General features: G+C 29.3%; 1 protein-coding gene and 1 long non-coding RNA gene across 3 annotated transcripts in view; one reads left to right on the top strand and one right to left on the bottom strand.

Moving 5' to 3' along the window:
• The first annotated feature begins 10,685 nt into the window (after positions 1 to 10,685).
• The window catches only part of Ork1 (open rectifier K[+] channel 1), a 28,741-nt gene continuing 16,612 nt past the window's right edge, over positions 10,686 to 22,814 (top strand). Inside the window, exons 1-3 of one of the 2 annotated variants that reach the window (XM_089222983.1) lie at positions 10,686 to 10,863; positions 10,928 to 11,079; positions 11,767 to 12,031. In XM_089222983.1, coding sequence (XP_089079109.1) covers positions 11,893 to 12,031 — 139 coding nt within the window. In that variant the 5' untranslated portion in view covers positions 10,686 to 10,863; positions 10,928 to 11,079; positions 11,767 to 11,892. Of the gene's footprint in view, positions 10,864 to 10,924; positions 11,080 to 11,766; positions 12,032 to 22,814 lie in introns of both variants that reach the window. The other variant, XM_015520449.2, reaches the window with a different exon arrangement.
• On the bottom strand, positions 12,000 to 22,812 carry LOC149057017 (uncharacterized). Its single transcript, XR_016190857.1, has 5 exons — positions 22,605 to 22,812; positions 22,133 to 22,239; positions 12,503 to 12,792; positions 12,195 to 12,422; positions 12,000 to 12,113 (listed from the first exon to the last, which is right to left on the bottom strand). It is a non-coding gene; the product is annotated as an uncharacterized LOC149057017 (long non-coding RNA).

Here is a 22,814-nt window from a genome sequence, read left to right as displayed (position 1 = left end):
GAATATCTCCTAAAAAATGTGCACGCGTCACACAATAATATAATAAATGGGATAAAAATATGGCTATATAACAACTACCAACATAATGTTTTGTTTTATTTTAGTCTGATCAACTCACGAGAATCGGTTCGGCGAATCAGTCTGTAGTTATTGTTATTTGTATCACGCGTCATGATGCACTTATCTATAATAGTAAAAAGATAATATCATGTACTTATGTTATACCTATTGAGAATATATTATTATCAAGTACTATTGTATCTATATTGGCTATATTTAGTATCTAATAATTTATAATATATTAGTTATGTATGCTTATACAAGTATTGTTGTCTAAAGATATCGCACGAGTGCCTGTTTGAATATTATAACACTTATTGTACAGCACTTGTTGTTGTCATTATTGACAAAAGGTGAGGATATAAATAATTATTTTATTATGTAGGTATGGAGAATATTGTATCGATAATATATGTATATAGGTATTAGGAGTTACACTAATACGTAGGTAGGTTTATTATTATTGCACATAAAATATTACCATAATCGTATTTACATAATAATATATGCCAACAGTTAATCGCCGTTGAAGTCTTCTCTTATCGGACCGATTCGCAAAGTCGTAACAAAGTTTTAATTAGTATCGTTTTTCAATTTTTTTTTTTTTTAAATATAATTTAAAAATATATTATAATTTTCTTCTGAAATTTTATAATTTATTTACGTTTTTATTTCTTATAATATTATTTCATCGCGTGGTACACGCGTCGTACTACATAAACCTTAATAATGTACAAATAAAAATCAATGCTCTCTTAACGTAACCGCGTCATGGCGAGTAAAGTATAACATATTATTTTTATCTGAGCTTATTGACCCTCCCTAGTCCCCACGAGTTTTAAAAAAACGATACGCGCACGTACCTAGTATATAATATTATATTGACAAAATCTACGCTTAACGCGCAAGTCGTGTTCACAGCTAAATAAGAAGCGAAACAGAAAAACTGACTTAACGCAATTTAATAGTTATTATTACGTTATTACGTGTGACCGATCATTCGGCAAATTGTGCACGTAAACACGCGTGACAATAATAATAAATGCGCATACGAGTAGACATCGCGGTCTAAAGATCTATACGATAAATATTTTATTGTAATAATAATATAACGACACTTACGTGATCGACCGGGCTGTGTGCTATTCGCTGTTGTTTTTGAATAAACGCACGCATACAAAATACGGTTTTAATAAAAAAAAATATATAATTTAATAATTATTCTATAACTTACTGATAATAACTGACTGCAGTGTCGGCCTGGCCATGGACGTTAGACCCCGTTATTACTAAAAAATATAATATTTCACTACTTATAAGCATTTTTTTAATCATTTTATGAAATAACATTTTTGGGGGCACACTTCTGAAGAAATGCTTCCGCCGCTTCCGGGACTCTTTAAGTACCAGGCCGACACTGCTGCACTGGTTTTTCACGTGAAATTAATATAATACATATACATATATTATGTTACAGTCAATATTATGTAAATTAGGTAATAACGTAAATGCCTAGCCAATATCATAAACTCATAACATAATTAGTAAACCATATCGTCAATGCCTAATAGGCTAAGCATTAACTGAAACATATTGGTAAGTATTGTATTTTTGTAATAATCAAATATTTTGTTAACACATTTATTACTATGACTATGATGAATTCACCTTAAAGTCTAATATTGATAGACAACGTTAATAATTTTGCATAGTGAAATATTTAAATTGGGTCAAAAATCTAATAATATTATATAAATTAAATCATTGATTTTCACAATTGTATGCTGTAGGTACTGTGCAAGTTGAAAGCAGGTATCTACTATAGGTTAGTAAAACCTAAAGTAAGCAGCGAAGTTAGTAAATCTAAAGTTTGCATAAATACAAATATCATGATTTCATTAATTATTATAACAAATAATTAGTTATCGTGATTTATATAGTATTCCTGCTACTATATAGATGACAGATAATATATCCAAATTTTCGCAGTTTCACGTGTACGCAGAGCGATAACGATATTATACATAATTAAAGGTGGGCAAGTTAATAAAAATAATTAACTCAAATTGAGTTAAGAAGACACATGATCGTTAATTTAACAGTTAACAAATTATAAATTTAACTCGATAATTTAAGCGTTAATATGAAAAAACACTTGAATCAATTTAAAAAAAAGTTAATCTATTCTAATTTTAATTGGTATGTAAATCACATAAAGCGTGACTGTGTCTATCTAAAATTCTAATCTAATAAAATATATCAATATTCAAAATTATTTTATCAAAGAAAAAAGAACAGAAATATTTGTGTTATTTAAAGTATTGTATTATTTTTATTTTATATTAAAATTTACGTTTAAACGAAAAATTTCAAAATGTTTTTAACTTGATGGATTATTTTCAAATAAACCGAGAAAGCTAAGTTATTTCAACTGTCAATTGAACTAGTTAAGTTAATGTGTTGATTAGAAAACAAGCTAACTATTTAAGGAAAAAACTTTAAAAACTAAACTCTTTAACTAGTTAAAGCCCACCTTGGTATATAATGTAACATACCTAACGATTAGATAACCGATCCGATATGGATCTCTCTCCATTTTTTGATCATGACGTGTGTTATTGTGTACTAATTGTCTACTATTGCGAAGAGCCAAAGTAGGTACACGAGTGCCGTCGACGATTACGGTTCGCCGGAAAATTTTTTCTTTCGTTCTTTCCTCGAAAACGTGTTGGTTGAAAAACGAATCATGAGATTTACGACGTCATCGTTTGAGATTTTTCCAAGGGCGATTTTCGAACGAAATCCTTTTCAAAATTCTATCGGTTTTATAAAACGAGTAGGATCTTCGACTTACGGTATAATATCAGCGTATTTTATATCCATATTTATCACTATAATAATATGTACTAACACTCGCAGTCGGCAATTCCACGAAAATCCCACTGAAGCACAATATCCTCAATAATATTTCTGAACTCGTGCATTTGACGCATTTTTGTATTAAACAATCATATCGGAGTTATTTGCACCAAATAGGTATACTAATTAACAAAAAAAAAATTGTACAACATACTTAATGATAAAAAAATTACAGTTAAAAATTTTACATTCTGGACTCGAAAAATCTATAGTTATAATATTAATTATTATAACTTGTAGGAACAAATTACAAATCGTAAAAAAAATATAATATCAACCCGTAGACCGTATATTATATACGTGAAAGAAGTTATGAGAGGACTAAAACAATAAAAATTGCGTCGACCTCTAAAAACGCACCTTGTTTCGCCTTCAGTTAGGTCCTGAAAGTATACCAAATATTTTTTTAGATTACATCGAAAAAGTCTGTTTAGTCTCAAAATCTGAAAACAATATTAAATTATAATGGTGTGTTTATAATATAGACACGTCACTATAAGCATCGTCAAAGTTTATTATTATAATGAATCGCGCAACAAGTAATATTTACTAGGTAGTTGAATGTTTATTTACTATCAAATTCAAATATTATCGCACTGCAGTCAAGTCAATAAAATGCAACTTCGACATTGTATTAAGTTGCTGTTGTTTCAACTTTAAGTCATACTATTATTGCACAGTTATTATTGTATAATTTATTTAAGTTAAAAGTTGATAAATCAATTTATTGTGCTAACACAAGATTTGAATTGATTTGTTTTTTTTTTTAAGAAACTCGTAATGGTCATTAAGTCGTATGACTTGAATTGTACTTTCAATATAAAATAAAAAAAAAAATCAGAAATTGTATAACACATCATATCTCATTTGCATTTTTTAAGTTTCATGCAATGAATATGAATTGTATTATACAAATATTGTACCGCTCGCGACACTATGACAAATTGGACATATTATTTTTACGCGGATGACAGCCATGCAGCTAAGTGTAAGACCTGTCAGAAAAATCTACGGGCTGGTGATGCAGAGTGCTTCTATTTTTTTTCTAGATTTATTAAAGAACCTACACAAAGTTGCGTTTTCTTAAATGTATTTTTGTTGATATTTTTGGGTCATTTAAATCCGAACCCTAGTTATTAATAATTGACTGTAGTTTATGAATATCTAAAAAATGTTGTTCATAATGAATGATAATTATTAATTGCATTGTGAAGTATTGTATCATACTATTAAATGTGTTAGTTTATATTATATTGATTAGTTAATATAAGGAAATATTCCTATATATTGGCTAATTTTACCTAACATGTATGAATAATATTAAAAAAAAAAATCTGTGACTAATTTTACTGAAATGTATTGATTTAATACTCAGTTTCGAGTATCTGATTACTTAATATTAAGTATCTAGTAATGTGATACTTAATTTTTGAGTATCTTACCCATCCCTAGCGATAGTTATGTAATGGCCAGGACGTTCTGTGATAATTCTCTTCGAAAAATGATGGGTAATTACGTCAACTATTACCACGAGTTAGAAATCTAATTAATAATTCATATATATGAACTTACAAAGAGTAACAAGCTATAATAATTCGAGTTTTCAGTCATTTGATTTGTTAACTGCGTGATCGTGTTATCAGTGCGATGGCGGGAATGCTATAGGTTTTTGCCAAATTGCAACAAAATGATTTTTTTCTGCTATAATTTAATATCTAATATTAAAGTGAAAAAAGTGATGTAGATGTGAGAGGAAAATAATATCATCAATTATCGGGTACGAAACAGGGTTTACTGTATGGAATTAAAAAAAAAAAATAAACGATGACATTGTCATTAAAACAGCATCATATCGGAATTGAAGGGGTTTGGTATAGGCAATTTTAATAGCTTTGAACGACTAACGTTTATACATAGTAATCACTGATTACTAATCAGTGTTTGTTACCATTATCATAATAATTTGATAATTTTTTGCATGATTATGTTTTACCATAACGATAAAATCAATATTTTTACCATCATGACATTAGAAGAAAAAAATAATGATTTAATGTAAAATAATTACCTACCTTCTAACATTTTAATCATTGAGAATAATATTATCATATTAAACGAATACGTTGTTATCTATGAAGTGAATGAAATTTGACGCTCATCTTGTTTGAAAATGTTTTTTTTTTATGTATTTCTATGCACTTCATCTACATTATTGTATTAAAAAATATGTAGTGCATTAACATTATATTTTCAAAATTGTAACTTCAACCAAAAAACTGTTAAAAATTATTTATGGTTTGAATATCGTATGTTAAACTACAGCAATAATTTTGTGTGGATTTTATTACTGCGTTCAAATAATGAATCACTTACTTTAATAATTGTGATGGTTTACTTCCCCCTCTTCCATAATCTGACTTATTTCTGTGTATAGCATAATTTTATAATATTTTTATTGAATCCTACAAATGTGTGTTTGTCATTCTTATATTGAATTATATTAATCTGTTTGATTGATATTATATTCTACTTCGCTTCATTATTTTTCTAGCCAATACGAGATCGACTATAGTACACACATTTCCCGACTTCTTCTTAATCTGATTACTATTTTTTTTTTTTATCTCTATTGATTTATGTTTATTCGACACAAACGCTTTATTTTGTAAATCTCACGATTGAATACGTCATGTGTTCTACATATTATTTTTGTTGTATATATTATGTTCTGTACATATTAATATCAATAAAAATTACTTATCTAATGCTTTATTATTAATAAATGTGAATGAAAAATTTTTTTACAACATAAAAATTAAGTATTTCAAGGATAAAGAAAATTAGGGTTCGTATTGGAATTCAGCATGATACATCTATCAATGGTTTATTACAGATAAATGATTATTGGAGCCTTATAATCTTTAGTAAAGCTACTGGTTTGAATTTTTATTTGCCAAAATGTTTAAAAAATTATTCGCCAAGTAATTTACAGCATAGAATAGAGGAAGGTTGTCATTTGATAAATAGAAATTTGTATCTCTATATAGAATAACTGAGTTATCAAAGTAGAAAAAAGTGGGAGTGATGTGAGGAATGAGCGTGCTTGGTGAAGCACCCTGTATAAAATATGTCATATGTATACGTACAACAACTGCAGTGGTTTTGTTTTTCTGATTCCGAGCTTAATTCTATATTCGTTTCGTCCTGTTTCGCCGTCCCGGAAAGAGTGGGCCGCTTCTCTACATCCGCCGAGTTATACACTGTATATTATACTCTACTGACTACCGTACAACGGACAGTATACATGTGCGCATCATGATGCCGGCTGAAATTTTTTTCCCGACTAGTTTCGTTTTCACGCAATCTTAATAATGATGATGACAAATATGATATTAACTTCATATCTGTTGTCATCGTTGTTGACCCTTTACTACTTTGTAACATATCATAAGATATACGCGCATACGGCCACAGGTGACAGGTGTAGAGTGTCAGAAATTAGGCAATATATTATTATACGTTTATAAATATCACGGTCGTCATCATTATACTGTGTCACGTGACGTTATTATAATTATTATTATAGCAACAGGCAACCGCGAGTTATAATTCGTTTTTACGAGATACCTGCATATATCTTACTAATAGGTATTATAACCAGAACCAGAGCTCGAATTTTATAGCGTTTGCTATAATTGTGATAGAATACAGATAAAAATTCATACAAATTTGTTTTATGCATCGTGGACACCAATTATAACATTTTTTTTGCATACATGAAGTATTTTAGGTTTTCAGTACTATTTTTCAAGTTTTGGAGTTATTTTTTGTTACTTTGCATAAAATAACGTTTTTATTTTGTGTTTTCATGAATCTAGTTTATATTATGTGGTATAAAAAAAATAAAAAATAGTCTGTCAACTATTTTGATTAGATTTTGTGTGAATCATGTAAATACCCACATTTTTGTTTATATTAAAATCTATTTTAAAGTATCCCAGCAAAAAGTAAACGATTATGAGTTTATATGACTATATGTATATAATATATAGTCATATTATTATTAGTAGAATATTCTGTCGTAAATTCTTAGGATTTTTTTTTTAATCGTTGACAGAACAAATTTATATATTTTTTATTGTTCGCGTCTTTAGGGTATATCATTATAGCGCTTATTTTAGGTCATATTAGTTCATATTTTTAATTATTTTTAGTTCTATAAAATCCGAACCCTACTTATAAGAGCAATTAATAGAGTTATTGAATCAACTTAAAGCTTCCTCCAAAGACTTCTTATAATCTGGTTCAGCTGATGCACCATCACTCATTTTCCTTATTAATTTCAGAGCTTCACTCGCTGTAGATAATTTATTTGCTATATCCAGCCATGTCAGTATATGTCACGGTGGCAATAATCCAATCCTGTTGTGTCAAACAAGCGATTTCATTAGTTTCCTGTTTAAACCTAAGCTAACGTTTATGGTTCTTATAATTCCGACAAATCAATGATATATTTGTGTCAATTATTTGTATTGTATTAATATTAATATTTACTGATCTTTGAGTGTTGCCGCTGTGCCGTACCTATATTTATTGTTTAATGAACAATAAACATTATTTTCACATGACGAATGGTCTAGACTCTTGAAGGTGACATATCGAACATTCTGATTTGTCAGATTCAAATTCTTCGATTCAATATTCCATAACCGTTCATCTTGATCATACTGTTTTTAATATAAATATTATAAACGTATATTTATCATTAGTTAAGGAGCGCGAGACGTCATAATTTCATAACGAGGTATCGACAACACTATATAGTTTTGCCATAACCATATTATTATTATTATTATCATTATAATATTATACATTTATATTTCATTGGAACAAATGATAGGCGAAATTCTCAGGAAACGGATCTAACTCTAGTCCGTTCATTTTTTTTATTAATCATTAAAATAATAATAACATATTATTTGAGAGTTAGATGAAAATAATATGTGTTTATAATAAATATATTACATAATATACAGTACTTTGCTGGTATAATGTTTGAGAGACTTGTTAAAATGTTGGATACATGCTAAGCCCTCTAAGCCCATATCTATTATTGTGATTTCAAAATATTCAACATGAAATTACTCGCAAAATACTCTCCGGAACGTTACGTAGCCATCATTTATCAAAATAATGTTACGTAATTGTGTGCGTGTAAGTTTTTTGCCGCCCAACTGTTGGTAATCGGTTGTACATACTTTTACGATTTACGCTATTATTCGATTTCAATCACGTAGATATGCGTAAAAATATCAGTTTTTGCGCATACCGGAACATATTTTGAAGACGTTGACCTGCTGACTGATCACGAAAATAACATCACAACAATATTGTATAGCTGTACTTTGTAAATTTATACATAACCTGCCTGCAGTACCTACCTACGAACGAACTCGTCTAATTAGTATAATAATAATATATTCAAACAATTTGGGTGATTAATCATAAATTATTATCGTAATAATATTGTTAATAAACATTTTGAGTGGAGTTCGTATTATTGTAACGTGCGATTAGAACGGCGTGTTGATCGAGCTTGATCATATTTAACATACAGTTATAATTTATAAATTTAAAAATACATGTTTTATCAACTACGAAACGAATTTCGATGGTAAAAGGCCGGTGTCAATGAGATGATGGATATTTTGAGTTCTACATGCACAATATTTAGATTATATTTTATCAAAATATTTCTTCTATCTATTATGTTAGGTATATTACGATATATAATATTATGGTAATAATTTGTTTAGGGATAACATATATAATAATATCGACGGACGGGTCCCGCGGAACCTAAACAATCAGCATGGAAAGTTCAAAAAGGGAATGATTTTCTGAAATACAGTAAGCTATCTCTTTCAGTTTAAATTAGTAAATTTGTATAGGATTTTATGACGATTTGCAGGGAGTTAAAATGCTGTATAAAAATCAATATTGACGTGTGCGATTTATGCGCACGATATATAGTAGATGATTTAATCAGCTGCCTAGCGGATCGTATCAAATATTCAAGTAATAAATAATAATATGAACTACAGTATCGTTTAGAGCTTAAAATATTTTTACCGTCTCCGCTTATTGTTTTGTCTTGTAAAATAATGTTTATATTATATAATACTATAACAATGATATGAGTAAACGACTCATATTAGTATATTAAACGTATAGAGAGTGTCCGACACGGTAATATAATTATTATTTTATACGATGTAATATATTGTCGGCACGAATATCACGAATGCGGCTCCGTACACGAACGTGCAAAATATTGCAAGAGCGGTCACGGCTTTGAAAATTATAGACAAAATTGTAAACTGTGCGACAAGTCAAGGCGACGATGATCAAAAGGTCTTTATTCGTAGAGACTAAATACTCGAGAGTAAAGACCTACTCGTCCGTACGAGATAGATGCGAAATCGTAATGAACCTAGCCGACGACGACCACGGAAGCGGCGATACAAAACCCTTCTATAGTATTTAATTATAATATTATGTGTTCGAAAACGAAACAAAAAAAAAAACTTGCCGTCCGTGGATCGCGCCACTTTTCCGGACCTTCACCACGGTCGTGGATGCACGCGAAAACGTGAACTTAACCACTTGATTTACCCGATACATTTCCGCGATGTACCTACCCATAAGTAGTTGATTGCATGACAACGCTATGTTATTTTTATACACGTCCGAGACATAAGAGATTTTCAAGGAACAAAATTGAATTGAGTGTTGAAAAAATCACGTACCTATTGTGCAGTTCACCAACAAGACTTAACGATCTATATGTCCTTTTTCATCTCGATTTTACTTCCGATTCGTTTCCGCAAATAAATGGTCGACAATCATCTCTTTATATCAAATTATTATATTTAATATATTATATTATGAGGTATCGCGGACCATTATCACAGTGTTATGCCAAACGTCTCTGCCCAGTGATGGTTAAAAATGGGTGGGGCGAAGATGTGATCGCTCCCCCTCTTGGTTCTAATTTAAAAAGAAAAAAAACATTTGCTTATTGGTTATGTGTTTTAATTTTTAAATCAATTTTTTTTTTAACAGTATAAAGTACCTATACATTTAGAAAAATAGAACTCTAATACATTTTATTATTACTTATTACTTATTCTGTATTATTTACATATTATATTTACTATTATCTCCTTTGTATAAATTATACCTAATTACTTTATCATGTTAAAATAGCCAAAAACAAATCTGCACATAATATCTATAGATTTAGATAGTCTAGGCTAGGAACATCGTATATAAAAAAAAAAATAGAAATCCATCTTCAACTCAGCGTTTACCTGATAAATTATTGTTATATTGTACGTATTCATTACTATTATTATTATTATCATATAACTACAATAATATTAGGTGTATGCGTATATATTATAACTATGCGATCACGCTGTATAATAATAAAAATGATAATACCTAATCGTGATTCATAGCCTATAATAAATAAGTCAGTAATGAGACTAAAATTATTTAGTCTTATATATAGGTAGCCTTTTACAAACGTGTGAATTAGAATGTTGTCGGAAATTATTAAATTAAAGTATGAAATAACATACCCTTTTTGTTTTTATTCGAAAACCAAAGAGAATTATTAGTTATAAGAATTATATTTACAGTGGACTTGGAGAGCAATTATAGATATATTGTTTCGAATAAAAAAAAGTTAACTACTCGTTATATAATTATTTTGTGATGTTCGCTCGCCATTGTCCATCGATAGATATCGTCGTACAAGTTTGGCGAGTACACTACAGACTATACAATTGATGATATTATTATAGTTGCGGACCATCGGTAATAATAATTATTATTGTACTATAATAATATCATTTAATAAACAAAACCTGTTGTATAGCAGAGAAGCGCACGCATTCTACAAAACGACGTGTAGTTTGCTTCAACAATCTCGCGGTTTTGGCGTACTTGTGATCTATGTGATATGATAATATTAACACCACTACAAAAATGACTGTATTACACATTTACACGGAATGTTATAATTCATAATCGGTAACGTATTATTATTATTAAATTTACCAAGTACTTGGAGTAGAGCAATTTCGTATTTTAAAATAATATATAATTAAATATTATGCGTGTATAGTATATTATAGGTAAATGACGTGAGCTGCTCGCGCGGTCTAATAAACGCCAATACGCTTTATTATGTCACCTTTTATCTACATGTCGATTAAGACGAGTTTTCGGTTCTCTTTCCTCTTCAATCGCTATAAATTATTATAATAATAACGTATTACTATCATTACTGTTGTGTCCTTATCTCCGCCGCCGCCACGCCTCGTCGTCCACCGCGGATGCATCGTCCGCACCACATAATATTCGATACGCACCAAAGCTGCTGCTGTTGCTGTTGTCGTCGTCGTCGACACATGACTGCCGGCCGACATTACCAGCGGAACGACAAATGCGCGTCCGTCCGTTCGCCGGCGACAATGACTCAATAATATTGTTATAATATACGATATTATTGATTTAAGTTCCGTTCCGCGATTTTTCTTATCGTTTCTATTTTTAAAATTTTTTTTTTTTATTAATTATTTATTGTTATTATTATTTCATTTCTGACTTTTCACTCTTATACTACTCACCCGTAGTCTTACCTCTATTATAGATAACATTATAATAACAATTAATATTATCGGTGTGATTTTCTACACGTACCTAAACCTCCCGCAGGATCTTGATATCGTCATCAATTCATCATCCTCCGCATGGACGCGGTCCTCGCGGGTGTTGTGTAAATCACAAACTGTGCGTTAGTGTCGGGTTAGCGATGATCTGGTCGGACCGACAAGCAATAAAATGATCGGCAGATGGATCGTCGGGTTCGTCGTGTTCGTGGGCTATCTGTGCCTGGGCGCGTTCGTGTTCTACCGGATCGAGCGCAAGGAAGAGGAGTTTCAGCACTCCTTGGACATTATCGAACGGCTCGAGCTCAAAGGTGAGACTCATGCGAGTGTTAATTATTATCCACCCTCGATCACCTTTTTTGATGTTAACTCGGTCAGGAAATACCTAGCAGGCTATAAAAAAGGTCGTTAATATTTACCCATAAAATAAGCTGGGCATTATTTAATTTGAGAATAATATGAATAACCATATACCTGAACAATTATGTGTCGGGCAATAATGTTATCGTTGACAAATTTTTGTTAAAATATAATTTGACATCAAGACAAATCAATAGGTTTTCGTTTTGGGATTTTGAAACGGTTTTTCAGTGCTGTTTACATAATATAGCTGTATCGTGGTGTCATCTGTGTTCTGCTGTCTGGATAATAGATATATTTTGATCCTCAAAAATACTTAGAGGTAATGTTTTATTTATAGATCTGAAAACGGGCATTTTTTATGTTTGAGCCAGATACATAATAATATATCGATGATTTTTATTTGAAAAATATAGGCTTACAATAACCCGTTTATGCGATATGACGTATACGAGTATATCCGGTGTATTGCAGTAATCTGTCTATATAATAAATTTCTGGCGAAGTTGTGTCGTAGATCGTAACATCAACAGGTATACCTGTTACATTATGACTGGCGTGGTTTTTCAAAGCGTCGAGTCAATCGAATTTCCGAGTGATGCTTAAACCGTAATGTGTAGCACAGCGTGTTTTCAATTACTGCATATTATACATCATTTACTTCACCAGTTTTTCAACGATAAGCTGAATATTCCGAAATCAAAATAGGTGCCTGTAAAATTGTTATAAAATATGCTGATTATTATACATTGATGAATTATGATAATATTTATGCAAGTAAGTTTCAGTAGCTTACAAGTAAGAAATTAATAATAATAAGAAATAAACATCATTGAATGTGTTTGTAGTTTGTATTACACAACCGCAGCTGTAGTCTGTACACATAAAGTATACTATAATATTACAAGTTACACCTAATTATATTATATTATACTCTGACCGATTATTAGCTGCATTGAAATTTCATTTTTATCTCAAGTTATGAAACTTAACATATTATATATGTTAAAAATATCATTAAATGTACAATTTATGTACATTGCAGCTATATTTTACGCATAAATAATTACTTAATATTTAATCAGAATAACAATAATTCTTGTACATGCACATTTTATTTAAAAAAATATAATAATAATTTAAAAAAAAAACACCAGGCATGCAATCAGCACTAATAGATTTTATTGGGAAAAAAGGTGATTTGCATACTCGTAAGTCATAAATACAAATCGCCACGTAGGTATTCATGATAAAACAAATAATTATGATTTGAATAAATATTTCAATTTTCTAAGCTGACCACGTACTTATTAATTATTGTGTAAAGGGACACTATAATAGTGTGGAGTTTTGTTGGTAAAAATCATTAGATATTTTAACTATACCGCAACACCGGTAATTAATCGTCGATAAGAAAACGTTTGAACATTTAAAAATTAATTTTAAGCGAATTGATTAAATAACAAGTGAACGTAAACCATAGCAAACTGTCGTTTAATATTGGGAATAAAATCAAAAAATCATTTTTCGAAATGCGACTAAATACATTTTTTGAATTAATCTCACCCTTAGGAAACCCTACTCTTCTGAAATACTCAATTAGTTAAATATGTAAGAACTATTATTTTTATTATAATGCCTTATTATAATACAATTATATTAGACCAATATTCTGTCTCCGATCGAAACCAAACGCATGTGCCCTAAGTATAAAGGTATAGACGACCTGCTGGTTTTTAGCGGGCCTTTCGTATTTAAATTATAATATTGTCATAGTATAAACATTGTATCCGATCAATATTTATCATAAGATACCGATCAGGGAAACCTAACCGCGACTATGACGACACACTACGGAAAAAGTGAATGAATGAATGGTATAACCTGTTGATTCATGTCACGTGTTCGCATTTATAATTAGTAAATTCCCTCAAGATACAGACTAGTTTTCCTGTCGGCAATATGGTTCCTCTCTCTCTCAAAAAAAAAAAAAAAACCCAACGTACAATTTGGTATACTATGGTAGAAAATATTAAATACAATTTATATACTTTAAAGTACATTTATGACCAGACAAAAAATTATATCAATTGCTATTATTTATAAATTTATGATATTATACGATTATTTACGTCAGTTTAACTTATCATCGATAAGTACCATAGTCTACACACTAAAAGCGGTTGCAGCACTAAATTGCGGAAACATGAATGCAGTTAAATTTTTAATTCAAGCAATTTTAGGCACCTTTGGGGTACCTGTAATGTCGATATAGAATAATGAGAAGACATTATCGTGCTATATTATAATATAATATTTGTATATAATATCATGGTGTTTTATTGACGTTTGATGTAAATACTTTTTGTAAATTGGTAAATAATATATAATAGTAGGTACGTACAATTTGTACACACCTAAATTCGTAGCGCGAATATATAATATAAGTCATTAGAAAAATTTACCATGTGTTTTTATTATTATCGTGGCGTATTAATAGTGTGTCTACTCACATTTTTCAATGTTTTTTGAGAAATCCAGTTAATTTGGCGAACGATGGACATAATTATTGTTACATATTTGGCGTGCCAAACTCGTTTGCAAACGACAACTTTTCATGCCTGAGCGATGCAATAATATATTATGTATATATTAAACACACGTATTTATATTGTACTGGTGACGAGTGGAAATCAAGTTAATTAGGTACGCGCACAAACGCACAACTCAGTGCAGCGTATGTCCCCACGTCTTATATGGTTATAAAATATTAATTATTATTATTGTGTGTGTACGTATTGTATACTGGGTGGTTATCAGCATAGCATTCATTGTTCGATATTTATTTACATATTAAGACAATCGAAGTGTCAACGATGGAACATTTTTGAAAAAAATTATATTCTTCGATTGTTTTTTAAATTAAAAAATTCAAACGATCGCGAGATTTTTAATTTTATATTACAGAGTAGAATATTCTTTAGAGAATTTTGATGTTTAAATTCGAATTTCAAACAATTGTAGGTATCCCTAGAAGTTAATACATTAATATTATAATTCATGTATGAGTATTTAAAGTCTAGATGAGCGGAGTGGAGTGGAACAGAGGTGCCTACACGGCTATGTTGTATCTTCAAAGTGATATTCCGCACTTATGAAATAAAAGTTTTAAATAGCAATAATATCATAATTAAACAGGTACTCATCATTAACAATTCAACTTTAAAACACACAAATTATCAAATTTATTTAAATATTCACCTTCGGAATATTTAATTAAAAGTATACGTTAATATTTAAATGAGTTTACAATTAAATCGAGAAAACTCGTAAACAATATTTATTTGTAACAAACTAAAATTTATTTTATCAAAAATAATGATTCTCATCAAAATTATGTGTTTTCTTGTTAAAATAATCACCCTGTATAATGACAGTGATAACACAGAAACACAGTGGACTCCAAAAGTTTAATACCTTTCATATTATATTACTAGTTAAACCCGTGCACTTCGTAGTCCGTTTAAAATCCTACCTCTTTTATGGCTCAAACTATCTATCTATCTAGCTATATCTATAAAAATTGATGTCTGTGTTTATCCTTTATGCATTCCAATTCCAATAAGTGAACCGATTGTGACGAAATTCGGTATAATTTTATTTACTGTATTCGTCCAAGCGTGGATATATTGGAGAAATTGATAACTTATGCATAATTTATTTCAGAGCATTCAGATTTAAGAATGAGGCATCAGGTATGTGCTGTGCTGGTGAAAAAGTAAAATTGCCAGAATTACATACCATTCCAATTGCTAGACCGATTGCGATGAAATTGTGTACAGAGATATATTAGACCTGTGGGCAGAAGATAGGCTAAGTGAAAAGGGATACGCCGATATATCATTCAATTAAATATTTGAATTGTCAAACTTTACCCGATAAAACGAATAAAATCACATAGTGATAAACTGAATTGAATAATCGTGATAAGATTATTACTTAGTATATTTTAACCGTTATCTATCTATGTGTATAAAAATATTCTGCTAGCATAATCACAGGAAACGAATTTAACACACATTTTTAACGGCTACGAAACGCACGGGTTCAGCTAGTTGATTTAGTTATAGATATAGAAATAGAAAAATATAATAAAATATGGCATAAATATAAAAATAGCTGATCTCATGCACTTCGTTACCTATTATTTATTTCTGTGCCTTGTTGCTAAATGCTAATCTGGCTTTTCACTTTAAATAAATGATTTATTTTGTTTATTTAAATAGTTTATTTTTTGCTGGATGGATGGCTCTACTAACTGTGATTGCATCACCCCCTACGTCTTATTCGTCTAACCCCGTAACTTAAGTTTTTCTTTCTTAAGAACCTTCTCCTGAAAATTACGAAAACAAAAAAAGAAAGAATTATCGAAATCGGTCCAGCCATTCACGGGTGATACGATCACTAAGGGAAACAGGGATCTATTTTTATATATAGAGATATGATGAGCTGTAATTAAAAAAAAATATGGCTAATGATTAGGTTCGTAAAACTATGTTCAAAAAATCATTATGCACCTAATTTTTATCGAATAAAAAAAAATTCTGTTTGAAAATTAAAAAAAAAAAAAAAACAGGAATACACAATAAGTATACCTATACGCGGTAAGCAAAAAGGAAAAAACGAATAGTGATAATAATAAAACAACAATAATTAATATTATATAGGTATTGAAAATCAGAAATATACACTTATAGGCTATAAGAAAATCCCAAAACTTCAAACTCTTGATTTAAAAAAAACACAAAATCACACAGTTTAGGTTTAGGTTTAAGTTACCTAGTTGAAACTTAACAAAATTAGTAATTTAAGAACCACACACTATATAAAGGTGTATTGGTAAGTTTGCTAACAGCCAATAATATAGTTTTTAACAATCTATAACACATTTGTTGTGCGGTTTTCATCTTTCGATTTTTTAGAGTCGAAATCACAATAGTTATGCAGTTTTTGGATGCAATCGTCAAGACTGCTTTACATCCGGCCATATAGATTACATTTAAGCACGTTTAACTGCAGATGATGCATTTTAAATTTGCAACAATGTAGGAAACCGTAGGCACTATTAAATAGATCTTAAACCCTTTTTCACGTTTATGGACGTCCTCAGAAATTTAACTAGGGAGGGATAAAATTAATTTGAAAAATAAATGATGAATTTTTACACATTTTATGCTTACTAAAATTAATCTATGTTTACCAAATTGGCGCGCTACAGATAATGCTCTGGAAAACAAATTCAAAATTATGGGAAGTGCAAGTGCCCCGTCTAGCCCCCCCCCTTGAGACTCCCATGTATCACGTTGACACTTAATAATCAAAATGATATACTTAGTGTTATATATTATAGTAGCGGTGGTATGGCAGCCGCGATACGTATTTGTGACTACACTTTTTTATTTGTTATCAATTACCGCGGGTCCGGTATAACACACATGTCTTATTGTCTTAAGCAAGATACCGTCTCACTGAAATATATTATATTAGGTATACCTAATACCTATTACCTATTAATACGTCAAGTGTCATACGTTTGTTTGTCGATTGTCGAATTTCGACTAGCGTTACATAGTTTATCATATCGTAAAAAAATTTTAAAACACAATAATATGTCTGACGTATTAAGCATTATTATAATTGTCGCGATAATATTTTTAGCATTATTATTACTTGAGTGTAAAATAAACTTTATACTCGTTTGAAAAAAAAAAATAAAAAATAAATGCTTATTGTTCGGTCGTAAACACACCGTCATCAAACTCAATTTAAACGACGGCCGTATAATAGTGTACAAGGAACCAATAACGAATTGGAAATAAATACGATGGCTCCGTCGTATAGGTATCGTAGAAACAATTAACGAAATTTTAGAAATTTTCTAGCAAGAATTATGAATTTTGCATAAATATTTTAGATGCCTACTTAAAGTAATAGTAATCGCATAATCACAACCATATCCATAATAATACTATAATCTATTTAAAAAATGATGAATTAAGATTTTCAAACACTAGTTTCTGACAAAATTACGTAAGTACATAAAACATGGTAAACATTTCGTAATCGTCATGTAAACGTAAATTATTTTGTACTGTAAATATGTAGGTATATACGATATACCTATTATATAAACATTATATTATATTATTATGCTTTTATAACGTTATACATGTTATGCAAGACAGAATTTTTTCTACAAATTGCGTATCTTTAACCCTTCGACCGTCCACCATCAGCGCTAGCGTTCGGTACACTATCATTACAACATATTTATACATGGAAATTTGGACTTTAAATTGATAATAATAGTAACGATCAATCTATATGCTACAATATACAATGTCATAATAATTATAATTTAAAATATTATTCGTGTAGAAATGTCGACCGTTGAAGAACAACCTATATGTAATATACATTTATAATTAGTATATACAGGGTGATTCACCGATCATATAATATTCATATTCAATAAATTATTATTCATCTCCCCTTATATCTGTCAATAATGCATTTGGTCAAAACTCTGATTTATATATTTATATGTACTTAAAAATTTCAATATTTTCAATATTTAGATATATAAACCACGTAAGAAGTGTCAATACAAACTTATTTTTTTCTTCAAATGCCAACCACCTTTTTACCTGTAAATTATATATATTTTTTCGAAGATGTTTTATTAAATCAAAATTAAATCATTATAATATTTTCCAACTATCATAGTATAGCCACTTTAAATGTTCAACAATAAATACAATATTATCATAAACTTTTATATTAAAAACGTTAAGTTTAAAATTTAAATTTTTATATTAGGTAGGTACATACTAACATCATGATGTTTGTAAATACTTTCTACTTAATATAGTAAAAAAAGAAATATTGGGGAGGGGGTCGTACATTTGTGCCTTATGAGCCACTAAGTTTATAATACATAAATATATCTATACAATTGAGAATAATTAATAATAATTATTAAGTTACACTAATTTTGTGATTTAGAAAAGAATATTTGTTTGAACTTTCGTTATCTTACACAAAACGTTTTTATAAAATTGTGACGTTTTGAATGAACCCCTTTACCATTATTATAGTACATATTTATTCAAAAGTCTAAACAACCATTATGATAACAATTTAGGAACAATACATCGTTTTGTATTCAAACACTTCAATTTAAATAAGAATGTATTTGAAAATAAAAATCAAGGATTTAGAAAGCAATAATATGAACATGTATAATATGAAGAGACAGACCTAGTCATTCAAACCGCATAACAATATATAGGTTAGGTTAAATGTTTACTGCTTATCGGCCGTTAGATAAATATTATAGGTCAAAGGCGTTTCAAATGTTTTAACTATAATATTGAAATTATCAAATCTGAAACCAATATGTTATAATATTATACATATAAAGTACCTATATATTATACATCCAAAAGACCGAAGACTAGATCAAAAAATTGTGTGCCTATTGGCATAATGCTATATAATATTATAGCAAACATAATGTACATAATGGTGTGTATAAATGTATAATTTATGTTATTATTTGGGTATAATGCATACTATCGTTTTTCACCGTATATTTATGAATGCTTATGATAACACAATATTAAAATATGCATTCAACTGTTATTACTTTTTATACATTATATTTATCGATTTATCATTTATACATTTATTCATATTCATCATAATATATTATATTTAGTATATTAGTATGTTGGACGAGTCTCGGAGTCCAAGTTTAACATGATAATTTATTATATAATAAAGCGTGTACCTACACAATAATAATATATCGATAACTGATTTACAAGAAATGTATAAACGATGGTTTCAAAGAGATATTATAATACATACTCATACATACGCACAGTGTAATAAACATTTATTATTAAAAGGATGCCACACTGACATGTGTTGTCCCCGTCTTACAAACGCGTACAACATGTAGAACAATTTTTTTTGTGCGGGAAAGAATAGAGAAGGTTACGGTCATGACTAAGAAACGAAATTTTTACACTATAAAAAAAAACATAACATTTACTGTGCAACGGGGTTTTTATTTTCGATATCACAAATGCGAAAATAGTTCTTATTATTGTTTAAAAATTTATTATTCCAAATTTGAACTTTTTTTATTATTTATTTATGATGTCGAAAAAAACAACATTGCACAGTAAAAATTCTCAACTTAATAATGTGAAAATTTCGTTTCTAAGATACGAGTGTAGCCTTTTTGGTTTTTTTCTGCGCAAAACAATTTTTTCATTGATGTATGTTTGTAAGACGGAGACAAACACGTCATGTTGGTGTGGTGTTCTCTTATGATATTTTATTAATATTTATTGTAAGACTATACGATTCGTTGAAACACATTATTAAAATTATTATTATTATATTACTGTGCATGCGCATTTCGTTCATCAATTTCGTTGTATTAAATAAAATATTACGATAGAAATATAATATAATATAACGAATTACTGAGCATCATGAACGTCAATTATTTGTTTTCTTTTTCTATTAACTAAATTTTAAATAATTAATTAAAAATACTTCAGTTAAGATAAAAAAATTGCAACCATTTCAAAGCGACTATAGCTGGTTGAAATACTGCAGAACACCTACCGACAATATACGAGTAAAATAAATGTCTAACAGAGAATTATGTAATATGGATTTAAAAACTATTTCGTTATCTTCAAATAATTCTACTATAAAATATAATTTTTAGTAAAAACTGCGATTTTCTGCTTTGCATAATACCCGCTAATATAACGCGTGAGTTTGCGTAAAGATACCTATAATAATAATAATAAATTCATATAATACGAATAATGATAAAAAAGCTTGAGAACATAAAACACAGGTACGAATAAAAGTGTATAATATAACAAAAATATAATACATCGTTTATAATTCAAAAAACCGATCGTTTTATAACTCATAGCAAGTTTTCGCGAACAATAAAATTCGTTTAATTTTATCGGCTGGTTCGATAAAATTTCGAATTTTACGAGTGCATGATTATGGTCGTATGTAGACGTAATTCATTAAATCGGAGTTGAATTATTAGCACATTCTAGCGCTGCTGGCCGATCGTATTTTTTAATTCAAGTTCTCGGTTTTAAATTAATATGCACGCGCTCGTCGTAAAGCTAAAAAATAATAATCTGATGTAATTTCGATTATTTTAACGCGTCGCGAAAACATACAAAATAATATAATAACAATAATAATACATGCGATGTCGATTCATAATTTGTCGTCTGTCTTTTAAGGGACATTTTGTTCACCGGTCAGCTTCGGTTGTCGCACGAACAAGTGCAAAAAAAAATGATAATCGCTTAATAAACCGTAAAGTCTAGCGATTATCACCGCGTGGCGTATGCATAATATTATAATTTACCGCATAGGTAATACAATAATATATGTACCTACGCGTGTGACGGAAAATGTTTTTTCTCGAATTACAATTTTTTATCGTATTAATTATGTATAATAATATAAGTTATAACCTTATCCAATAGTATTAATATCGACAATATCGTAACGGATGAATTGGAAAGCATATTTAAAACCTCATGCGAGAAGTCGGTTTCACAACTCCCGGGCCCAGGAATATCACATGTATTTATAAATTAAAACCTAACCTACCATATTTACCATATTATATTAATATAATACAATTTAAATATAGCACATAGCTATGTAATATAATAAAAAGAAGAAAACATGAATTTCAAGACGAATGCGATTATTATAATTATTGTGTTTTTAGTGAAATATATTGAAAGCCTATTAAAAAATGACGTCTGCTCAACACGATGATAATTCAATATATCATTATAGACAGACAATCTTCCATAATATTATGGGGATTTGGTTCAAGGACAATTTCTACGAAATTTTGCAACGAATCGTTCAAAAATACGAAGTTTTAAACAATTGTAATAATAATATATTATATCACGTACCTCTTGATACGGGTCGTTTCTCGGACGTTTGAGAACCAAATTTTCCACTGACGCGACATTTTGCAACAGCATTTTAACTACACGACACATCTGGAGCCATCTAAAAACTATAGGTACAATTATCTTAATTATATGTTATAAACAACTATTGTTTCAATCGAGATCTATAAGGTTAATAATAATAATTACAATACAATTTTGGTCAGCAACACAATATAAAATTATCATCTCAAAAAGAATAAGCTTGTGGAGAGGACATTAGGTCTTCTATAAAAGTATTTTTTATATATTTATCTGTATAATATTAACGCATTAAAAATTATATAATGAAATCTTATAATTAAATATAGTTTTATATTATACGATATCTATAGTAGAGTTAAACATGAGATTTTTGGCCTTAACGATTTTGTATTCATTCCCGTAATTTTCCCATACGTCATATACAGGATGATTCGACAAACACACTCACCTTTATTTTTCTTTAAATGACATATTCAAATCCTGGTTTTTGGAATATTTAAGTATATAGGGCGTCAAAGGCCCATGCTAACATACTCGATCGTAATATTAGATTTTTTGCTTGAGAATTATCTGCGATTCTGTAACATATTTTTCCCCTTTCTGATCACTTTTTTTGCATGACAATCTTGTTAAGAATATGACTTTTTGGAAAATGTTG

This window comes from Diuraphis noxia, unplaced genomic scaffold (assembly GCF_037042655.1).
Source record: "Diuraphis noxia isolate RWA-SAM2 unplaced genomic scaffold, SU_Dnox_SAM2 contig0003, whole genome shotgun sequence".
In the NCBI taxonomy this organism is placed as follows: Eukaryota; Metazoa; Arthropoda; class Insecta; order Hemiptera; family Aphididae; genus Diuraphis; species Diuraphis noxia.
The sequence above is the reverse complement of the archived record's forward strand: the minus strand, read 5'-3'. Positions and strand labels throughout refer to the sequence as shown.